Raw genomic sequence first — 23,906 nt, 5'->3', positions numbered from 1 at the left:
GCCCACACGTTATTCAAGGTTCACGATCAATTTTGGCCCGCCTAGTTTTTGCCGCTATTTCGAGTTCTTTTTTTTCTTTTTTCTTTTATGCTTTTTCCCAGCATTTTTTTTTACGCTATTTACAATATTTCTGGTGCTTTTGACAACGTTTTTGTCACTTTTTTCAAAATTCTTTGCACGTCAATACACTATTGCACATGTCCATCTTTTTCAGTAGTTGTACTTTTCTATCTTATTTAATTTTTATCCTATGTATTATTTCTAGTAGGCCTATAGTTCTTGTATTTTCTGTAAGTGTGTGGGTGAGTATGTGTGTATGTCCTTGTAACTTGCTGCTTGTAACAAAGTAATTTCCCAATTTGGGATTAATAAAGTCCATCTATCTATCTAGCTATCGATGTGATTGTCTTTTTCCAATGGGGCCCTTAAAGAAGTTGAGTTTGACACTCTATACGTTATCTTTATGTATAAGAACATGATTAAAATTCAGCCCTGTGTCCCATTTACTGATCTGGAAAATGGAAAGAGCTTTATTTGTTCAGTGTGTGATTATTAACCCGAAATTTCAACTGCACACTTGAATTTTGAGAAGGGATTGGAGCAACCTTTCAATACTTGAATCTCACCAAAGGTGAAGACCGGGTCTTGCTATTTGGATTGATACGCAGATATACAACCTGCAGCATGAATGTAAATAACAAACAGAGGTAATAACACAAACAGAATGAATGTGATGAGGCTTTTAGGCCTGTCACTGCAAAGGGTCTGAGTCAAGTTAACTGGAGCTAAACAGGAAATGTAGTAAATGTAACTTCAAAATAAGAGAGCAATGTTGTATTATAACTGTGTAACAATGGTAGTAGGCTACATTTTTGCACACTTCACTGCCCTTGCCAACAATCTGATTGGTACACACGTTGCACTCAAGTTCATAGCCAGTTGTATGTACTGGGTAAAGAAATACTGAAAATAACAAATTAACAAACAAATAAAGTAATTAACATAACGCAAAATGAAGTGAATAAAAAAGAAATAGTGCCAAAATATCTACTTTCAGCAACACAAGCACCCAATAAATAACAACAATGCATTCAGAAAAATGTGTATTTTGAAAAATAAAATGGGAATAAATGAATAATTACAAATAAATTCCTAAAAATAAATACATATTAGTCAACAACAAACAAAAAAACTACAATTCATACAATAAGTATGTGATTTATTTATTCAGTTGTTTAGAATTGAGTTTCGTAAAAATGTGGATCTCGCTTTATGTTCATAATGTTTTAAAGCAGTAATATGTATTTGTTTTTTTAATTGAGTAATTATAACAAAACTCTATTAACCAGCATTACATTAGATTGCAAAGCACATATTTGTGTACTGTAAATAGGCTATAACAATATAAATAAGATCATTTATTCAAACATGAATTCCAACAAGAAGCTATATACATTTCTAAAAAATACTTGTGATTTTAATAACATCCTCTGCCAAAGACAGGAACACGTTTCTTAAATGTTGAGCTCAATCTCAATGTGCATTCATTTGGAGAAAAAAATCTACGACACAGGCAGGTCAGTTAAGGTCAAATGTTTTTTGTCAATTGGACTTTTATTTTGAAAGGAAACACCAGCTCGAGACTTCCGCCTGTGCTCTGATACTTGGAGAGAAGTTTCGTTGGCCGCACCGAGCAGAAGCCTGTGATGTTGAAGTGTTGACCGCACACCGGGGAAGTTGGGACACTGTAACCGTATAACCGTGTAACCGTGTTGGACATGTCAGCCAGGTCGGACCGAGACACCGGCGGCCGCGGGCCCCGGAGAAAGAGCGCTACAGACGGCCAGCAGCATCGTGAGGCGGCAGAGAAATCAAACCGACACAGCAGAATAGGTAGGCTATTACTAATATTATAATACTTCAGAACCAGAGAGATAGGCTACCAGTGGTGGAAGTAGTAAGCTATTTAGATCATTTACTTAAAGCACCACACTGTAAACAACTGTTACAAGTAAAAGTCCTGCAGTAAAAAAGGCTACTTAAGTAAAAGTAGATATGTAATTATCATCAGGAGAATGTAGCCTACTTACAGTATGCAAAGTAAGAATAGGCCGATACTCAATGCAGAAAAATCCTCACATTTTAGAAACTGGAAACGATCCAAACAGTTCTGTCAATCCTTCAAGTGTCAAGTGTTTAACCCCTGTGTTGTCTTACCGTCGACTATGCAACTTGTCAAAATTGGAAGTGATCACTTTTTTTTTTTCATTTTTGTTGCATTTTCCAAGTTTTTGATCCTTTTTTTTCGACATTTGTGTCGCTTTTTTCAACGTTTTTGGCACTTTCCCCCCCACTACCACCAGTATATATCACTAATACCAACTTATAACCACTAGCTTTACACTTATTTTTGAAATATATATATATATATATATATATATATATATATATATATATATATATATATTACTGTACAGTTAGGCTTTAACATCACAGTCAAGAAACAATAGGCAACACGTTTACTCTGTTAATTATCCTATTAGAATACCTAAATGATATAATTATTAATGGGCAGATTAGTGTAATGTTAAGGTTAAAAAATATATACGTGAAGTGCTTTGTGCTGTTTTCATGTTGAAGCACATGTACACTGTATACTGTCTACTATACTTTACATGTAGTCCATAGTGTGTGTTCCTTTATTGCTTTTCTGTTTCTTTCCTGTTTTGGAAAGAAATGTATTGGATGCCGTTGTGTGTGGGCTTCCGTCTTTCAGTTGTCATTTTAAATTCAATTCAATATTATTTACAGTGTCAAATCACAACAAAAGTTATCTCAGAACACTTTTTACAGATAGAGTAGGTCTAGACCAAAACTCTATACTTTACAAAGACCCAACAATTCCCCCCAAGAGCATCAGTGGCAACGAAAAATGTCCTTTTAACAGGCAGAAACGTCAGACTAAACCTATCTTAATGTTGTGAAAGTCCTGTTGTAGCGGGTGTCTTAATGTTATGATTTTATTATTAGGGATTATCGGCCCGGGCCGTTTTTCTGGCAGTTTGCAGATTATCTGCATCAGCGTTTTATTTGCCTGATAACCGATACATTTAGTTAATTAAAAAGTGGTCTACTTTGGCTCGGCTACAGCTCTGTGTCTGTCCCTTTGCTTCGGTTTCACTCACCACTGAGTCTGACTTAATGTCCCGCCCACAACACCATCTGACTGTTACTTGGGATTATGTTGAACGTTTCTCATTTATTAAATAATATCTTAAAGCATTTAAACAAAGTTTTGTGACGGCATTTATGACATTCCAAAATATGGATTTTGACTTAAAGATTTGAATTTTCACTGTAAATGCATATCGGTTCCAAATAGGGGTGCATGATATATCGACTCAGTATCGTTATCGCGATATCACGTTGCGCAATATTATATCGAAAGTGTCGCAATAAGTATGCAATATTTAGTTTATATTGTGGAGCGCTGCGTCCCGTCCATTGGCTGTCTGGCTTAGTTGTGTTTGATTTAGAGCCCGCTTGAAACGCTATAATGATCATGTTTCATTGGCCAGTTACCGTGCCACTTGCACTTGTTAGTACACGTCAGCGCACGGTTCCACTACGTGACAAATTAAACCCTATGGAGCGTACCACGTGTGTGCATATTAGACAACTCAACGGAACGAATCAGAGAAGCGAAAGAAAAGTTGTGTCCTGTTCTCTATATTTATTTATTTTATACTGTCCAACCAGTAATACATGTCCTGTTCTGTAGACATGGTCATTATTTATTTATTCATGTTGGACCAGTCCAATATGACTGTCAGTTGAAATAAACCTTGTGTTGTATTTGTTATGAATCTATTTTGATGCGTTTTCCCATAATTTGTGTAATTTTACACATGTTTAAAAATATCGAAATTAATATCAATATGGAAATATTCATAATCAATATCGCAATATCACATTTTTTCAATATCGTGCAACCCTAGTTCCAAATATCGGTTATCGGTTTCATTAACGGCTAATAATCTGTATCGGCCTTGAAAAACCAGTATCGGTTGATCCCTAAATGTTATTGTTGGTACTACTGTTGTGGTGTTTTAATGCTGTGAAATTGTATTGTTGTTGTAGTGTTGTCTTCATGTTGTGGTTGTCGGAGTGGTGTTTTTGTGTTGTTGTTGTTGTTGTTGTTGTGGGCGAGTTTTAATACTGTGAAATTTGATGGTTGTCCTTGACTGTTGTGTTAGCATTTTTTTATACTCCAGTGTTAGGTTTCCCTTCTGACAGAGATGTTATTCCCTGTTCCTGCCCAGGGACTACAGATTTTTCATTTTTCAAAATTAGTTCATTGCAAACTCTACTGCTAAGGAGCTGTGCATTGTCACTGTCAAATAAATAAAATAAAAATAAAAAAAAAACTTCCATCTGCAGCTGCCGGTTGGGACACAGAGACACTGATACAGATATAGAGAAATATGATTCACAATAATATATATTAGCTGTTGGTATGATGAACAGTGGCAATTATTATAGCAACAATAAAGATAACAGAATTATGACTAGAAATAATAGTTGTGGCAGTGCAGCATTTTCCATTTAAAAAAAGACTCTTCAGCCATATGAGTTCTGTGATAGGGCTTAAAATAAAAGTAAGTTACTTGCAATTTTGGTTATGTCTGCATCTTCATGTTTTAACAGTGCGTGGTTTCTCCAGAGATGCTGCAAATCTAAAGGGAACCATGTCAACATGTGAGGAAAACTTCCCAACAGGTAACATTTTGTTCTTTTGTTTTTACTTTTGGACTGGCTGCTACTACCACTGTTGGTCTTAGGGCTGGGCAATATATCGATATTATATCGACATCGATATATGAGGCTAAATATCGTCTTAAATTATGGATGTCGTAATATCGTGATATGACATAAGAGTTGTCTGTTCCTGGTTTTAAAGGCTAAGGTGATGTGATTTTCTGAACTTACCAGACTAACTAGCTGTTTTATTATTTTCCTTTTCCCTTGTATCCACATTATTGGCGATTATTTATCAGAAATCTCACTGTGTTAACAATATCGCCGCAATATCGACAGTGACGTACAGTATTTGGTCAAAAATATCGTGATATTTGATTTTCTCTATATTGCCCAGCTCTTGTTGGTCTATTCAGTCCAGACTAGGGTCGGATATTGTTTTTAGTATTTTTCCAATACCGGTGCTAAAACAGTACATTACAATACATACAATGGTGCTGGTGCCTTAATAGATATGTAAAAAAAGAAAATAGCACAAAACGACATTGGTCATATGGTCAAATTGCAATGATTTCTTTAAAATGTCATAATAACTTATTTCACCAGTCAATTGCTGTTAAAAAACAAAAAGAAGAACCACTAGATGGCAGAAGGGAACTTTCCAACTTCATTGAATGCACCGTGAGCTTACGAGGGGCAATAGAACGCACCATGAAGTCCCTTGTCGCAAGTATCTTTAGCTGCAGACTATTGTACTTCCCGGTGCTGGATCCTTTCCAGTGAAATACAGCCACACATTAGACCGTTTAGCTGTCAGCATTTTAACAGAATTTAATCAAGCTACTAGCTAACAGTAGGCTAATGTTGACTGCTGCCAAGTGTAATGTTTACTAGCGTCACAAGCAGTGATGCTTGTTGTCTGTGATGTCAGTTTCGGAAATGTATTTTTCGAATATTATAAAAGAGTAAAAAATGACACTACCGCGGCTATATGCCTCGCGTGATCGGTTGTGGGCCGTGGCTGCGTTCAGTCTTCTGTGATTGGTTTACAGAAATACCAATAAACCGGAGCATGTTTTTCTCCAATCCCAGAATGCTGTGTGGTCTAGCCAGACCCTCCTCCGCAGCACTGTGGAGGAAGGTCTGGCAATGCGAGACTACACAAGTAGTTATGTCTCCCATTGTAATGGTTTGCCCTCTTATGGACATAATGTGCAAAAATAGTGAGTTTGCAGTGTGTTTTTAGTGTTCAGTTGGGTGGCGAGGACGGCAAGGTAGCTTACGTTAGTGTTATTTTTAGTGGTTCCGCCCCCTAATTCTAAGACGAGGAAATGTGTCTGTCAGTTGGGTAGAGAGGACGGCGAGGTTGTAGTGTTTTTAGCGGTTCTTAGAGTAAGCCGAAAAAGTGTGTCTGTAGTTGGGTGACGTACAGAGTTCCATGTGAGCACGGGCTTTTATGACTGTCAATATAGCCAGCATCTAACGTTAGCTACTCTGCTGTGCTGTGAAGTAATGTTTGGCTACGTGAGACAAGCACCTAGCAACATTGTTGTGGATGCGGCTGTCTCAGCCTGGCAACCTCCGTGAACTTTTAGTCTGGGGAGGAGGGGGTGGGGGAGACGACTCTCTCCAGTATTTTGAATTTGTACTGCAGTAACTTTTAAAAACTAGCTGTCAGTATTACATATTGCACCTTTAACATTGCTAGATAGGGCGTTTGCGCTGCATTCATGTGGTGTCGGAGTAATCGGAAAAAATGAGTTACCTCATGGGAAAATTCACACTGCATTAACATTGCCTTGGCAGAGGACTGCACTTTCTGAATGCCCTTTTATTAGTGATGTAGTACTCTAGTCCTGGACTCGAGTCTGACTCAAGACGCTCTTCTCTGGACTTGTAATTCGACTTGGACTTGCGCACTGTTGACTTGGACTCTGACCCCAGGATTTATGAAATTGGACTCGAGCATTCATAAAAATAGGACTCGGAAGTTGGATGAAGTTTCTGACTACTTGTATGTGTAACAGGCAGTAATGGAGTACTCAAGTCCTGGACTCTGAGTCTGACTCGAGTTGCTATTCTTTGGACTCGAAACTTGACTCACACTCAAACTTAGGTAATAGTAACTCGACTCGGACTCAACTCAGACTCTTCTTTGGTGACTCATTTTTTTGCCCTAACTAACTTCATTTCAGCTGGTTTGATTCGCACTGTTAAAACCACCCATATTTCTTGCCGGAAAACAGACCAATCTGTAAACACTGACTTGTCGGATTGTTTCTGCAGCCTGCTGATTAAAAACAGACACTTTGCTTTATTCATCACCGGCCAAATTGGCTAGTAACTTTACAAAGTTAATTTTTACCGGTATTTGGCGGGTTGGCGGGTGTCAGTTTAAAGCCCCTGAATGTCAGACTGACTGGCAGACATGTGATGTACATTCTTCATGATACATTGTCTCTAGAAGTGTATTATTCAACTTTTGTTAATTGTTAAAAGAAGGAAAAGAAAATTGCAATACTCAATGCTATCGAATCGCAATAAATGGAAACCGCAATAAAAATCCAATTGGCACCCATCTTGAAAGAATCATTTTGGGACAAAAGCACACCGTCCCAGCCCTAAAGGCTCAGTTTGCATTTAAATCGTTTAAGTTGGTCCTATTGTTAAAGGTCCAATGTGTGGGAATTTCTCCCATCTAGCGTTGAGATCATATATCTCAATCAACTCTCTTGCGCCACGCAGTTCAAAGTACGTATTACAGCTACGGTAGCCTTCACGCTTCAAAAAGCCGCTCTCTTGCTCTTTTCAATCTCCTTTTTCTTTTTCTGGGCAAAGAAGAAGACTCCTGTTCCTGAAATTTGGATTTTGAATATGTGTGGTCCTCCATGTTTCCTTCTTCAAACTTGCCATGCCGGGAAGCTACGATACCCGTTAGCAACATTAGCAGCAGCTGTGAGTTTATAATGTGACAGCGAAAACACGAAAGGCGGAGCAGTATGTCCTGTATGTCCCTTACCGGCTAACGTATTTCAAGATGGAGCATGAATATGGAGCGTCTACCACAGTTCATGCAAATGTAAAATTTCAAGCCAAAAGGAATACTTGGAATTGATGGTGGTGGTAAATATTCATGATAAAGGACAAGTTTGTGAACGGTCAACACAGATTTTGATAATGAACAACTAAACACGTTACACACTGGACCTTTAAAATCTAACCCTAACATCCATCGAAACATGATTCATCACATTCCCCACATCACAATAATGCCAATTGTCAGAAATTTGGTACATGTCAATTTTCAAAATGGTGTCAATAATGTCAATATCCTACTGTTCCTTGTGTATTGAATGTGTAGCTGTTTTGTGCTCTCTGTCCTAAACTCCATTAGCTAAAATGACCATGTTAGGGTATAAAGGACAACCCTGTTTCAGACCCCTCTGCAGGTCAAAAAGTTCTACAAATACCTAAACTTCCTTTTTTTCTCAAAGCACTATATTCAATTATTATTTGCATTTGAAAAAGGTATTTTTTATTTTATTGTATTTTATTGTAACGCTGGATCGTGGATATTGTTTTATTACACCAGTTAAGTGTTTTTACCACAGCAGCAGAAACTGTTCAGCTCATTCTTTTTTTTTTTTAGCAAACATTAACAGGATAGGCAGTCTAACTGTCTCTGATGTTAGGAAAACAGCACATGACTCTACTCACTGAGATGTAAGTGATCCCCATATCTCCCAAAGTCGCCATTGTTGTTACACAGACACCTTTACATACTATATGATCTTTATCATGCAATGCAAAACTGACCAGAGGACAAACAGGGCTCTCCAGTAATTTAGTATGTCCCTTCATGAAGCTGATGCAAGAGACAGTGATTTACAGTACCTTAAACATTATAATCATTGGCGGAGCCAGACATAAACATTCTGGGCTGAGATTCTTTTCCCATTTACGGCAGCTATATGCAGTATTTTTCAAGATATTTGATAAAAGAATGCCTAAAACTCTTTACATCCTTTGGGAAAAACATGATAGTTGCCTAGGAAAACAATCCTCCTGTAGAGCCTACATCCTGTTTTTGGGATCAGGGATCGACCGATACCGTTTTTTTTCCAGGCTGATACCGATACCGATTATTAGTAGTTAATGAAACCGATGACTGATATCTGAAACCGATATGCATTTACAGCGAACATGAAAATCTTTAAGTCAAAATAAAGATTTTGGAACGTTACAAACGCCAAACGTCAAAAACTTTGTTTAAATCCTTTAATAAACAAGAAACTTTCATCATAATTCCCAGTAAAAGATAGTCAGATGATGTTGTGGGCGGGACATTAAGTCAGACTCAGTGGTGAGTGAAACCAAAGCAGAGGGACAGACACAGAGCTGTAGCCGAGCCAAAGTAGACCACTTTTTCATTGATTAACTTTATCGGTTGTTAGGCAATTAAAACACCAGAGATCTGCATACTGTCAAAAAACGACCCGATAATTGGTCTGTCCCTAACAGGGATTTGGCATAAAACAGCATTACTAATCTTGAAACCTATTTTTAGTAGAGTTTAACAGAACGAATATTTCCCCAGTAATTAGGGTTGGGTACTGAGAGCCGGTGCTAATATGGCACCGGTGCCTTAACGACCAGTATCTACTGGACATAATAGTAATGTGGATTGCGATGCCTCATTTCGGTGCCTCTTAAATGCCTGCGCTGTTCCCTGACGCTGCCTTCACACTGGCACTTGAAATCAGCTCCGTAATACGCAATGCGCCCCCAATGGACTTCATACTACACCGTTGAAAGCGTTGGAAGCAAGTAGAAAAAAAATGGCGGAGAGACTAGCACGACTTCTGTCAGTGTCCGAATGTCCAATTCCCAATGACCTCTCATCTGAGGGCTATAGAGATATAAACAGAAAGGCTGCTGCGTGGAGAAAAGTTTAACACCCCTGCGTTAGCTAGTAGCTGGATTTAATACGGTTAAAATGTTCGCCAGCCTCGTTGTGCATTCAAAGTTATTGTAAAATACCCTTTTCCCATCTAGTGGTTGATTTTGTCGTTTACCAGCAATTTACTAGTGAAATAAGTTATTGTTATAGTTATTGTTATTACATTTTTAATAAATCATTTAATTTTTAACCAAATGGCCTTAGCAATAAACAAGCCGTTCTTAAATTTCGCAGACTGTCGTTTTGTGCTCCTTTAATATATATATATATATATATATATATATATATATATAAATCTTTGAACAAGTGTCGTTTCAGGCACCGTTTAGGCACTCAAAACTCCAAACCATACCCAACCCTACCAGTAATAGAACTTTTGCTCTGTTGACTTGCCGCTCCGGTCATCGAGACTGAGGGTAAATGACACAAAGTTGAAGTCATTTTAAAACGTAAAAGATTCGGGGCTTTGGAGAAAACATTCAGAGCTGGAGCCCCAGAAGCCACCACTTCGCTCTGCCCCTGATAATAATAATAATAATAATAATAATAATAATAATAATAATAATCAAGACCCTTAAATGTGGTTATAAAAGATCTGTGGCCAGGAGGATATGTAGTGAGCGGATGATTTAACATGTGCTGTGTGTTCAGCTCTGCCAGTGCTGCTGGATGTGGTCCAGGGTCCGCAGCAGCTTCCTGCAGACGAGCATTTGCAGGAAATGCTGCGAGGGAAACTGCGCATTCTGCAGGCTGACGGCACTGAGGTCAACGCTCTGTTCACGGTACATCCCACACACACACACACACACACACACACACACACACACACACACACTCACACTCATACACACACACACGCACGCACTCAAGCACATACACACATGTACACACACACCACACTCACACAAATGCGCACGCAGGCACGCAAGCACACACACCCACACACACGCACACACATGCGCACACGCGTACACACACCACACGCGCACAAACACACAAATGCACGCATGCACGTACACACACACACACACACACACACACACACACACACACACACACACACACAAACACGCACACAGATCCTGGCATTTTCAGCTGTACAAAGTCCAAAATTATGAATGAATCTGGTTGTTAAGGCGGTCTGTCTGCTCAGTTTGCAGTTCTGTATTCTAGTAGCCAGAATTCAAGCTTTAAGTTTTGTGATAAAAAGTGCTTTTGTTTAAGTGTAACGGATACCCAAAAATATATCCTTTTAGTTACAAGTTACACATTGGTAGTTGTATCCTTCATAGAGAATAGAGGTTATGGTAAACTTTGATTCATTCACATCAGCAGTGGTGGCAGAAGTACTGTACTTACAGTAAGTACAAATGTTGAGGTACTTGTACTTTACTTGAGTCTTTTCTTTTCATGCCACTTTCTACTTCTACTCCGCAACTTTTCAGAGAGAAATATTGTACTTTTTACTCCACTACATCCATCTGACACCTTTAGTTACTAGTTACACATTGAGACTGCACACAAAACACATTTTACAGTTTACAAGCGTAAAAGTCAGAATCAGCTTTATTGGCCAGGTTTGCATAAACGAACAAGGAATTTGACTCCGGTTAATCTTTACTCTCAAAGTACAACACTCACTTAACATATAAAGAATAAAAACAGAAAGGACAGTAAGAAATATGAAAAGATACTGTTAAGTATACAGTATAACAGTAAAATAGAATTTACAAATTTACAAAAAATATACAATAACAATTGAAGAAGAGAGGGAAGGAATAGTGCAATGTCAGTATTGTCTGAGATTTAAGATTTAAATATAAATATAAGATTTAAATATAATATGATATGAATAATGATTCGCCGATTAAACACAAAACAGTTTGGATCATTTCCAGTTTCTAAAATGTGAGGTTTGAGTACTTTTACTTTTAATACTACATTTTCCTGATGATACTTGCATACTTTTACTTAAGTAACATTTTCAGTGCAGGACGTTTACTTGTAATAGAGACAGTGACAGTGTTGTATTAGTACTTTTACTCAAGTAAAGGATCTAAAAACTTCTTCCACCACTGCACATCAGGAAAAAGTATCTCATTATCCAGAGAAACTTGTTAAACCACTCCTGCATAATCCACATATTTCATCTTTTTCTTTAATATGGCTAAATACTCAACGTGTCATGGACATTACTGGTTCATTGTGTTCATAGTGGCACTACATCCATTAGTGCAAATTAATGCTTAAAGACCAAATGTTACAAAGAGATTTAAAGAATTATGATACAACTTAAAACAAAAAAACAAGACTATATTCACAAACGGAAATATTTATTTACAGAACTATGAGCTGCACACAAGAAAGTCAATATAGAAGTATCATTTATTAAACCTTTTATTTTCTCTGTCTACAGGAGCTGTCTACTCATCTCATCTCCATCAACAGTGAAGAAAAAGTGATTTTTGTGACATTTAAAACATTTGAGGAAATATGGAAGTTCACCACATATTACACAATAGGTAAGTATGGAATATAATAAAGTAGTTTCAGTAACAATGAGACTGAAACTTAAAGGTCCCATATCATGCTCATTTTCAGGTTCATATTGTATTTTGGGTTTCTACTAGAGCATGATAACATGCTTTAATGTTCAAAAAACACATTAATTTTCTCATACTGTCTGTTTGAATATACCTGTCTTCACCCTCTGTCTGAAACGCTACGTTTTAGCGCCTGTCTCTTTAAGCCCCCCTCCCGAAAAAGCCCAGTCTGCTCTGATTGGTCAGCGTTTCTGGGTCTTCGGTATCTGCCCTCTTGGTGTCTCTGCATCGTCATTGCAGCCGGGGAATGACTGTAACGCCACTCTAGCTATATATTATAGTGACATCACAACCGTGCAGTGTTTCCCACAGATTAGAAAGCAATTTGTGGCGGGGGGGGTCAGATGCTGTGTGCACGGTGGGCTCGATGGTGTTTTAAGCCTCCAACGTCGCCTTCCAGGCAGCTAACCCTCATCTTAACCCTTGAAACATAACCATTGCCACGCTGCCTGAAAAGGGACGTTGGGGGCTAAAAACACCAAACACCGCACGGTGGGAGGAGCTGTGTGTGTGTATGTGAGCGAGACACAAGTGACAGAGAGACAGAGGAGGGCAGGAAAAGGAAATGCAGCTGAACGTGTTTTAAATAGCGTTTAATTTTTTAAAAATGAATTACGAAACGCAATGTGGGGCGGCCGGTGTTGAGAGTGCTGCGCACCGCCACACATTAGTCTATGTGTGGGAAACACTGCCATGCAGAAGTCCAGACGGCTCGTTTAAAGGCACAGTTCCTGAATACAGGCTGTGTGCATTTCTCTGTGGATTGAGTGTTTTGGTTTTGATTGACTTTCACAGTATAATATAGCACTTTAACCTGCTTTGTAAATCAAAAAAGTTAATTACAATATGGGACCTTTAAGTATTTGCAATAAGGAAAAAGTGCAAAAGATAATGATTATATTGTATTTAAATAAATATTCAAACTTTTTGTTGACTTGTGCAGGATGGAATGTAGGAATGTACTTTCTGAGCTATGGCATCCTGGATAGGACTGCTACTGTACTACTGCTACTGCCGTAGTGAAAATGATGCCAGTACAGTTTAGAGTTTTTAGTGTTCTCGTCTCCTCTCCTCCAGGTTTCCTGGGTCACTGTATGGAGAATCTGTTGTTAGACCAGAAGTTTTGGCTCACTTCTTTGGAGGAGGACATCGCTATTGAGGTTTCCATTCAGGAGGACACTCTTAACCTGATGTACAAAGGCATCCTCATGCAGGAAGGTATGAAGGAATTCAGTCTTGCAGAGTTGCTCTGCACATTAACAGCATCACCTGCTAGTAGTGATGTTCAAATCAAGCTTTATAAACCATTAGTTGTCTTTGTTGACCCATTATAAGTCAGGACTGTAACTGCACCTAAAGTATCACCAATAGTGATGAATACCTGTTAAAAAATAAATAAAAAAATATATTTTTTTAATTGTCATTTCCATCTCTGCCCTCATTTCCTATTATATCTCTCTGTCAATTACCTACTACAGGCAACATGTTTGCTAAAAAAATACTTTTGAGGACTTATCATCGTAACATTATAACAAATAGCATTATTTTATCACACATGCTGATATAGCCTTACATCTGAGTGGCAACACCATCCGTAGTATTATTGGTGTGAGGCTAACCTAACAGCAGATTCATTTGTTAAAATTATAATCTTTTTTACAGCAATTGCTATACAATATTTTCAATTACGCTATGTATTGAAGTTATAGTTTTTGTTAGGTATATTTTACTGCATAGTCAGTCAATTTTTATGAACGTCTGTTACATTCAAGCCATTGCCAAATGAGTTGCTACAAAGCTAATTAAGACTATCAGCTCCACACAACTCTCTCTGTATTTCTCAGTATGACTATGTTCAGAAGATTGTGTCGTCCGGCGACTTTCGCATGCAGAAGTTCGAGTGAAGATAATCAGAATCAGAGTCAGAATCACTTTATTCGCCAAATGCATCAACAGACACACAGGAACTTGACATGGCAATCAGTAACACAGAAGTGCGTGCATGATCACTGAATGCTTGTATCATGTGGACGTGTCGACAGTGTTGTTGTCATTACTCAGAATTTCTCATGGGGGCGACAGAAACTACGCACTACAGCTTTAAATGATGTAAACAATATTGCCAAAGCACCAAGGATAATACAATTCAATAATAATACAATAATATAATCTCTCTCTCTCTCTCTCTCTCTCTCTCTCTCTCTCTCTCTCTCTCTCTCTCTGCATCCTCAGGCTCATTGTTTGCTAGTTGCAGTACCAACCAGATGTTTGACAGCTCCACCTCTGGAGGGGACCTGTACCTGGAGCAGGGAGACATAGCCCATTTTGAGCCTCCATTTCTGGGCTCAGGGTGGACTGTCCTCTGCCTGGCCGATGGAGCCCGAGGCACTGCACCCAAACCTGCTCTGGAGCCGGTCATCCCTTTTCATCAGTAAGTCCCATCCACACACAGGCCTGTATGGACTTACATACCAGTGACTGTGACTGCTCTCACTAATCTGATCTGATCCGTCCACAGATGGTTTCTCAAATCCTGTGCAGAGAGCATTTTAGTTGGTGATGGGAAACCTGCCTGTGACTTCCCTCTGCAGTTTGGTAAGTAGGGCTGTGCAATTAATGGAATTTACATTTTCGGCTCCTTATAATCACAAAAACATTGTCAATGAGAGAAACAACTATTCTGCACATTCCGTTTTGCAAACACTCTTATTCCATCTTTTGTTACTGTATCAGACAATGAAAAGTGCAATCACAATATGTCCTAAACTTCAAAACAAACCTACTAAGACTGATTTTCAAAAGATCCCGGACGAGCCCCCAAAATTGTTACGTCCCTATCATATCTAGGGGCGGAGGACGCTAACAATTACTTAAACCCGGGGGAAAACCAAGGGAAAGGCGGAAAACAGTTCAAGGTTAAATAAGATAATTTATTGTTAGACTAAACACAAACCAACTAAAAACAATCTTTAACGGGGAAAAGTGTGAAGGGCAATTTCACAGTCCAAGGTTTTTTTTTAGTTCAATGAAATGCAACATCTTTACAAAAGTCAATGAGTAATCTTGTTAAATAATCACGATTTCAAAATTGACCAACATAATTGTGATTATGTTTTTTCCCATAATCGAGCAGCCCTGTTGGAAAGTGCTGTAAAATCTAGAAAATAATTTCAGAAACATAAAAATGAGAGAAAATATGAGTATGAACTTTGCCGTTACATATTGATCTTTATATTGAGGGCTTATATTTAAATTGACACTGAAACTCAGCGCTTACACATGAACTAAAGAATATGTGTATGAGGGGATGTAAACAACACCCAGTTGAATTCCCCCAGTGATATTTTATGGTCACTATCTACTAAAGAGCATTACAAACTTTATTGTTTATTATAAGTTGTGGGATATCTGGTCTCGTTTTATCCGCTTCTTACCTCTTCTCTGTTCAGCCAGAGGGACCTGTCTGGCGACTGTGGAGTATGATGCTGAGGGCCCAGATGAGCTGAGCGTGGCACCCGGTGATCGTATCATCATTGCGGGACTTCTGGGGTCTTGTTTTGATTGGTTCCTAGGGCGGAAGGAGGCGACAGGAGAAGTGGGTCTGGTTAAGACGAGCCTGGTGAAACCGTCGGCCGACACTTACGAGTGAGTGCATCACCACGATAACTGTTAGCCATTTTAAAGGTCCCATGGCATGAACATTTCACTTGATGAGGTTTTTAACATTAATATGAGTTCCCCTAGCTTGCCTATGGTCCCCCAGTGGCTAGACATGGCAATAGGTGTAAACCAAGCCCTGGGTATCCTGCTCTGCCTTTGACAAAATGAAAGCTCAATCAAGGCCAATCTGGAATCTTCCCTTAATGAAGTCATAAGGGGAAAGGTTACATCCCCTTTCTCTGCTTTTCCTGCCCAGAGAATTTGGCCCGTCCATGAGAAAGAGAGAGACATCATGGCTTGCAAACAAGTGAAGCATGGCAGTTGGTCAAGGCAACACCCCCACCCTCCACCTTGCCCCTCCTCTCTCCTCCTCAATAGCATTTAAAGCTACAGACACAGAAATGGCACATCCTAAGTAAAGCTCATTGTTGGACTGGCTCGTAGTGGCTGTAATTCTACACCAAGGCTGAATTTCGGGAAAGAGACTTCAGATACAGTATTAGGGGACCACTAAGGCCTATATAAAAGAGACTTCAGATACAGTATTAGGGGACCACTAAGGCCTATATAAAAGAGACTTCAGATACAGTATTAGGGGACCACTAAGGCCTATATAAAAGAGACTTCAGATACAGTATCAGGGGACCACTAAGGCCTATATAAAAGAGACTTCAGATACAGTATTAGGGGACCGCTAAGGCCTATATAAAAGAGACTTCAGATACAGTATTAGGGGACCGCTAAGGCCTATATAAAAGCATCCAAAAAGCAGCATGTCATAGGACCTTTAACAAAACAAAATATTTTACAATATAGTATTTGAAAATCAGGGAAACTCTCGTCATAGATTTAACCATTTGTTGCAACAAATGGAAATACAGTACTTGGCAATGAAGGCTCTGTTCTAATTATGCTCCCTGGATCAGCCAAGCAGCATACTAAGATGACACAGGGAGCACGCTGCTGAGACCCCCTGTACACAAGAGTGGGCCCAATCCAAGATATTTAAACAATTTCAGAGTTAAGTTATGATGACACTCTAAACCAGGAAGGTGGAGGCTGGGGTGGTGGAGGCAAGCTTTGCCAGCAGCAGCGGTGTGAAGCAGCATTGGAGTAGCAGGAACCAGAGAGGAATAGGGAGACATTTAAATGGACCGCCTGATGTGAAAAATGGCTGTGATTGGTTGTGAATGATAATTCAATAAGTCGGAATATGACTCCATGTCCTGCATGACCTAACGCAGTGCTTAATTTTTAGTTCAATTCTTGTCCCCCTTTCAGCTCAGCAGATATTCTTTTGGATGGAGAGGAAGGGACATTCTTCAGTCTGCAAGAAGACAAAGTCATAGAGGAAATGACTGCCTCCTTGAAGAAGAAATCTCAAAATGATACTGGTCAGAACTACAAACTGGGTGAGACTGAAAGGCTGCAGAAGAACTCACAGGTCTCACGGATTTATCCATAGTTGTGTCATGTGTACAAAGAATCAATAAGATATCAAAACTAGATGACAAATTCGGTTGTCATTGCCTATGAAGACCACCTGTTGGAACATATTTTGATCTGTTGCTTGTTTTGGCAGTATGCCATTGTATGTCAGTGCCTTCCAAAAACAAGTTACAAACTAGAAGGGGCACCATGAGAGCGCAGAGCTCCGCCAAGTCTTGCCCTATGACACAATTTTAATGCATGTGTGAATTTACCCAGTAAGGACCACATTTTTCCGATAATTCTAACGCCACATGAATGCAGCACAAATCTCGCAACGTTACCAAAAGTGTGTATCTCCGTGAATTCACTCTAAATGTAATGGGTTCTTCCTTGGTACCATGCTACACCCTTCCACCAACTTTCATGAAAATTGGGAAAGTAGTCTTTCTGTAGTCTCGCATTGCCAGACCTATCTCCACAGCGATGCGGAGGAAGGTCCGGCCCCTCCACACATACACTGCTGCATAGGAGAAAGAACGGTCAGGGGTTGTTTGCATTTCTTTAACCCAATCACAATTGTCTTGGGCGGCGCTAAGCTCGGGTCCAAAAGATGATGGATCTGTAAAATAGTCTCGAGGAAAAACTTGTTTTGGTGGAACATTTGCACCCTACTTAAAAAAAACGCCACATACAATATTAACTAAGGTTAATTGTTCACACAATACTGTAATGTCAGCTATTTAAATTAGGTTGATACATGGTTAAACGTAATTTGCTCTTACCAGTGTATCACCGTGTGTACTTTGTCCATAGTAAATCCCCGGTAAGAGATCCCAATTTTTGTTGATCCAGACAATTTTTTCTGTATTCCTGCTGACAGACAAACAAACCAACAACCAAACGGACAAACCAAACCCGAAAACATAACCTACGTGGTGGAGGTTATTACTGTACAAGACTAAGAGTCTAGCCATGCTAGCAGCTCTGTGAGGCTGTACTTAGGCACAGTGGCACTTTGAGTTAAATGCTAATAATGTCACCATGCTAACATGCTTGCGATGACAATGCTAATATGCTGATGCTAAGCAGGTATAATATTCAACAAGTTCATCGTCTTTGTTTAGTGTGTTTGCATTGCTAACGTTTGCTAATTAGTGCAGCTGAGGCTGAAGGAAGTTCATTAGCTCTGCATGTGTATCTGTTCATAAACCAAAGTCTTGGACAAACTGAAATTTTGACCAAATGATCGAAGAAAAATAGATTAAAAGTCAGAAGGTCACCAAAGTCGTTAGGTCATCCTGTGGGGGACATAAATGTGTGTGCCAAATTTCATGGCAATCCATCCAACAGTGGTTGAGATATTTAACTGGATAAGTAAAAAACAGTTGGCCTGTTGGTGGTGATAAATGAAAAGTCAAGGGATCACCAAAAACATTAGGATTCATTGTTGTATGGCATCATGGATATATGAATAAAATGTAGGGCTGCACGATATGAGGAAAACATCCAATATGCGATAACGTTGTTGAATATTGCAATAACAATATTCCTTGCGATAAATAAACATACAGTACAGGCCAAAAGTTTGGAGACACCTTCTCATTCAATGCGTTTTCTTTATTTTCATGACTATTTACATTGTAGATTCTCACTGAAGGCATCAAAACTATGAATGAACACATATGGAATTATGTACTTAACAAAAAAGTGTGAAATAACTCTTAACTCTTCAATAGGTCTTATATTTTAGATTCCTCAAAGTAGCCACCCTTTGCTTTTTTGATAGAGCTGCAAACCCTTGGTGTTCTCTCAATGAGCTTCATGAGGTAGTCACCTGAAATGGTTTTCACTTCACAGGTGTGCCTTGTCAGGGTTAATTAGTGGAATTCTTTGCCTTATTAATCAGTTGTATTGTGCAGAAGTCAGGTTGATACACAGCCGACAGCCCTATTGGACAACTGTTAGAATTCATATTATGGCAAGAACCAATCAGCTAAGTAAAGAGAAACGAGTGGCCATCATTACTTTAAGAAATGAAGGTCAGTCAGTCCAGAAAATTGCGAAAACTTTGAATGTGTCCCCAAGTGCAGTCGCAAAAACCATCAAGCGCTACAACGAAACTGGCTCACATGAGGACCTCCCCGGGAAAGGAAGACCAAGAGTCACCTCTGCTGCTGAGGATAAGTTAATCCGAGTCACCAGCCTCAGAAATCGCAAGTTAACAGCAGCTCAGATTAGAGACCAGATGAATGCCACAAAAAAAGAAAAGAAAAACTGTTAAGAGGAGACTGCGCGAATCAGGCCTTCATGGTCAAATAGCTGCTAGGACATACAACTGCTAAGGAGAGGCAACAAGCAGAAGAGATTTTTTGGGCCAAGAAACACAAGGAATGGACATTAGACCAGTGGAAATCTGTGCTTTGGTCTGATGAGTCCAAATTTGAGATCTTTGGTTCCAACCGCCGTGTCTTTGTGCGACGCAGAAAAGGTGAACGGATGGATTCTACATGCCTGGTTCCCACGTGAAGCATGGAGGAGGAGGTGTGATGGTGTGGGGGTGCTGGTGACACTGTTGGGGATTTATTCAAAATTGAAGGCATACTGAACCAGCATGGCTACCACAGCATCCTGCAGCGACATGCCATCCCATCTGGTTTGCGTTTAGTTGGACCATCATTTATTTTTCAACAGGACAATGACCCCAAACACACCTCCAGGCTATGTAAGGGCTATTTGACCAAGAAGGAGAGTGATGGAGTGCTGTGCCAGATGACCTGGCCTCCACAGTCACCGGACCTGAACTCAGTCGAGATGGTTTGGGGTGAGCTGGACCGCAGAGTGAAGGCAAAAGGACCAACAAGTGCTAAGCATCTCTAGGAACTCCTTCAAGACTGTTGGAAAACCATTTCAGGTGACTACCTCTTGAAGCTCATTAAGAGAATGCCAAGAGTGTGCAAAGCAGTAATTGGAGCAAAGGGTGGCTACTTTGAAGAAACTAGAATATAAGACATGTTTTCAGTTATTTCACACTTTTTTGTTAAGTACATAATTCCACGTGTTCATTCATAGTTTTGATGCCTTCAGTGAGAATCTACAATGTAAATAGTCATGAAAATAAAGGAAACACATTGAATGAGGTGTGTCCAAACTTTTGGCCTGTACTGTATATTAAATTGTATTCATTTCTGCATTTCTAATGCTTTCAGTATTCTGCTAAAATGCTTGTTGGATTTAACACTAATAAAAGGAAATGGTTTCTAACACTTTTATTAAAAAAATTGAACATTTAATTGAATATAAAAGGCACCACTAAAAAAAGAATGACAGTTACATTTTAATGTGCAGTTTTCTCTTGATATTTTTTTTCATCTAACACAAAACATCTCTCTGTGTCTTTCACGATGTGTATATTGTGGCAGTTGATATTGCGATGACGATAAAAAAAAAAATATTGTGCAACCCTAATAAAATGTCATCGCAAGTTCGCAACCAGTCCAATCATTGTTAAGGGATCACCAAAGTCAGTTACAGTTCATCCTATGAGGACCATTAATGTCTGTACAGTATTCCATAGTAATCTATCCAATAGTTATTGAGATATCACAGTTTGGACCAAAGTGGTGGATGGATGGACGGACCTGTAGACCACAATTAATATCCCTGGTGCCAAACAATATTCATTATAGCATTTCCTGATCTGCCACTGCTAAGGTTAACATTTTGTTAGGTTTAGGTACAAAAACGACTTGGTTAATGTAAGGGAACCTTCGTGGTCATCGTTTGAAAAAAACACAGTTGACTTTCAGTAGGAGACGGGAAACAAATATGGGTCTCTTGTGTTAGGTTTGTTGATCCAACCATCTCCCCCACCCTACTCCCTACGAGGTTAGGTATTGCTTTGTTGTAACAATTAGTGATGTCCAAATGAAGCTTAGCAAAGCATTTTCGTTATTTTCTGAGCCCAATTGATGGCGCTCTCTGTTCAACAAAGGGTTCAAAGAACACTGAATTGCCATTCTTTGAGCCTTTTTCCATTAACCAAGAGCGCTATCTAGTTGGGTCAATGAATACTACTACTACTAATGGTTCATGAAGCTTCATTTGAACATCACTAGTAACAATTTCACACTACTTCTGCCATTGCTCCTGACAGAAAATGTTTGGTGTAGGTAAAAAAACGACTTGGTTAATGTTAGGGAACTTTCGTGGTCATCGTTTGAAAAAAACAGTTGACTATCAGTAGGAGACGGGAAACAAAAACTAATGATTCATGAAGCTTTATTGGAACATCACTAGTAACAATTTCACAATATTAGTCAGAAAAGTGTCATAATTCACATGGCCACTTGAGGTCCTTTTCTGGTAAACAAACGACTGTTACTGTCGTTTTTCTTGTGAGGACATTGTCAAAGAATCATCACTAGAACACTTTAATCTGCGGTCTAAATGGAGCAAAGTAGCTTGAATTAATACCATGCGTCTAAAGCTTACAGCATGAAGGACTTACACAGTGTTCAAATTGACACTAGTTGGCACTAGTTGGCACTGCATTAAAAACACAGCTTCCTCATTCATTTCAGTGAGGCACAGGGGCGCCAATGCAAAAAGGTTGAACCTGTCTTGTGCTTATCGTAGTGCGGTAGTCAGTCGGACTGTGTTCTAAGACAAATTTTATCTGCTCACTTCAAGTGCAGTCGATGCCTTAGATTCATGAGGGAAGCATTGTAATGTTCTGGATCATTGTTTTCTAATTGATCTGAAGGGAATTGTTTGAATTATTCATGATGTTTTAGGGGATTTTCTCATTCTATCCCTTGTCCTTTTTTGTTGTTCGATCTCAGATATGATCAGTTACCAAGACTCTGAAAAAAAAGCATCATGTAAGTATTGCCACCAACAGTTAATGACACGTAAATGTTTTTTTATTTTTATTTTGTAGAAGGATCTAGTCTCCTCTGTAGTTCATAATTTGTTACTCTGATTATTCTTTTCAAGCACGCAAAGTTGATACTCAGCAAGCTGACCTGAAGAGAAATATTCAGAGGATTATTGATCAAGGAAAGGACTCTTCATCAGATTCTGTAGTGACTGTGAACGGGACTCTGGAGGACTCGGTCTGGGCTACAGAAGCAGAAAACCCAAGCCCTCCCTGTTTCACTGTTCAGCCAGTTGTAGAAGGAAACAACAACACTGAGAACTTCATTCCCCTTTTCTCGTTTTTGGAAGGACAAGACTACAAAATAGAGTTCGGCATCATGTATGGACTGAGTTCTGAACTCCTCGCCTCCTCCATATTTACCGGTCACTCCGACAAGGATGAGCTGATTACCTTCCTGGGAGTTGCTAGGGAAACAGCCAGGAAGAGGCGACTCCTTTGGCCGCAGATTCGTTTGTGCTTCCTGCTGGGTAAGCTCTGTGCTGGGAGGTTAAAGTTCAGCCAGGCTCGGGTTTACTTTGAGGAAGCCCTCAGTGTGCCACAAGAAGGCTTCACGGACCTTAGACTGTTGGCCAGCATCTACTCCAACCTAGTTGCCATATATCTTTTGCAGAAAAATACTGAACGTTTCTTTGCTCTGACAGAGCGACTTGTTGCCTTGCTACTGGGAATGCCAGACTGCCTGGAATGCTTAGAGGACAACTCTGCTCTTAAATACATCCTCAAGAAAGCTGTTCTCTCTCACAACAAAATGGCAGAGGCCCGAGCTTGTCACCAATTGGCGAAGCACCACTGGACTTGTGCTGAGGCGGTGCGAGTGGTTCCTTATCTTGAGAGACTACTTGTTCTTTGTGCTGAAGCTCAAAGAACATGGGGCATCTCTCCCAGTCATGAGTACCTTGCCCTGGGAAGGCTATACAGCGAACTCCGACTTCCCCATCTCAGTATCAGTTCAGCCAGGAGAGCTTCTATTCAGCCCTCTGCTACACTGACTGACTGCCTCAGCAGCATGGGTCTTGTTCTGGACAATGTCAACAGACTGTTTGGGATCACAGAACAGGAAGCCTCCATCCCACCTCAAGTGGCTCCATATTTATACCAAGCGCTCTTTTCTAACAAAGTCCAAGGGCGAGGAAGTGATCGATACCATGTTTTGAGCCATCGACTCACTGTTTGTCTCTGCCAACTCTTTTGCAAGCACAGGATGGTTGGACACGCCATCTGCCATATGCATACTCTCATCAACAACAGTCCAACCTCACAGCGACTCCGCATCTCTGTCCCAGAAAGAAACAGTGCCCTCATCTGGCTAGCATGGCTTCACATTGACAATAATCAGCCACATGTTGCTTTGGATATCTTGGACTCTGTCCTAGCTTCCATGCCAGAACACTGCACTACGCCTCAGGAAGGTCTGTGAATATCTATGTCTTAATGTGTTAGAAATAACAATTAGAGAGTGTTTCAAGCTACATTTACACTACTATGTTTTGGTTTTAAAAAAAAGAATATCTTTTGCTACGTTGATGCCTCGCGTCTGCACTACTCCGGCTTTTTC

At 39.6% G+C, this 23,906-nt stretch overlaps 1 protein-coding gene across 1 annotated transcript in view; it reads left to right on the top strand.

The window, feature by feature from the left end:
• The first annotated feature begins 1,690 nt into the window (after positions 1-1,690).
• sh3tc1 (SH3 domain and tetratricopeptide repeats 1) overlaps positions 1,691-23,906 on the top strand; it is a 33,575-nt gene continuing 11,359 nt past the window's right edge. Inside the window, exons 1-11 of the mRNA XM_078276506.1 lie at positions 1,691-1,893; positions 4,708-4,779; positions 10,370-10,500; positions 12,135-12,240; positions 13,399-13,539; positions 14,554-14,752; positions 14,840-14,916; positions 15,771-15,966; positions 17,263-17,393; positions 22,254-22,292; positions 22,408-23,760. Coding sequence (XP_078132632.1) covers positions 1,779-1,893; positions 4,708-4,779; positions 10,370-10,500; positions 12,135-12,240; positions 13,399-13,539; positions 14,554-14,752; positions 14,840-14,916; positions 15,771-15,966; positions 17,263-17,393; positions 22,254-22,292; positions 22,408-23,760 — 2,560 coding nt within the window. The 5' untranslated portion in view covers positions 1,691-1,778. The remainder of the gene's footprint in view (positions 1,894-4,707; positions 4,780-10,369; positions 10,501-12,134; positions 12,241-13,398; positions 13,540-14,553; positions 14,753-14,839; positions 14,917-15,770; positions 15,967-17,262; positions 17,394-22,253; positions 22,293-22,407; positions 23,761-23,906) is intronic.

This window comes from Sander vitreus, chromosome 19 (genome assembly GCF_031162955.1).
Source record: "Sander vitreus isolate 19-12246 chromosome 19, sanVit1, whole genome shotgun sequence".
Lineage (NCBI taxonomy): Eukaryota > Metazoa > Chordata > Actinopteri > Perciformes > Percidae > Sander > Sander vitreus.
This window is presented reverse-complemented; position numbering and strand designations above follow the sequence as displayed.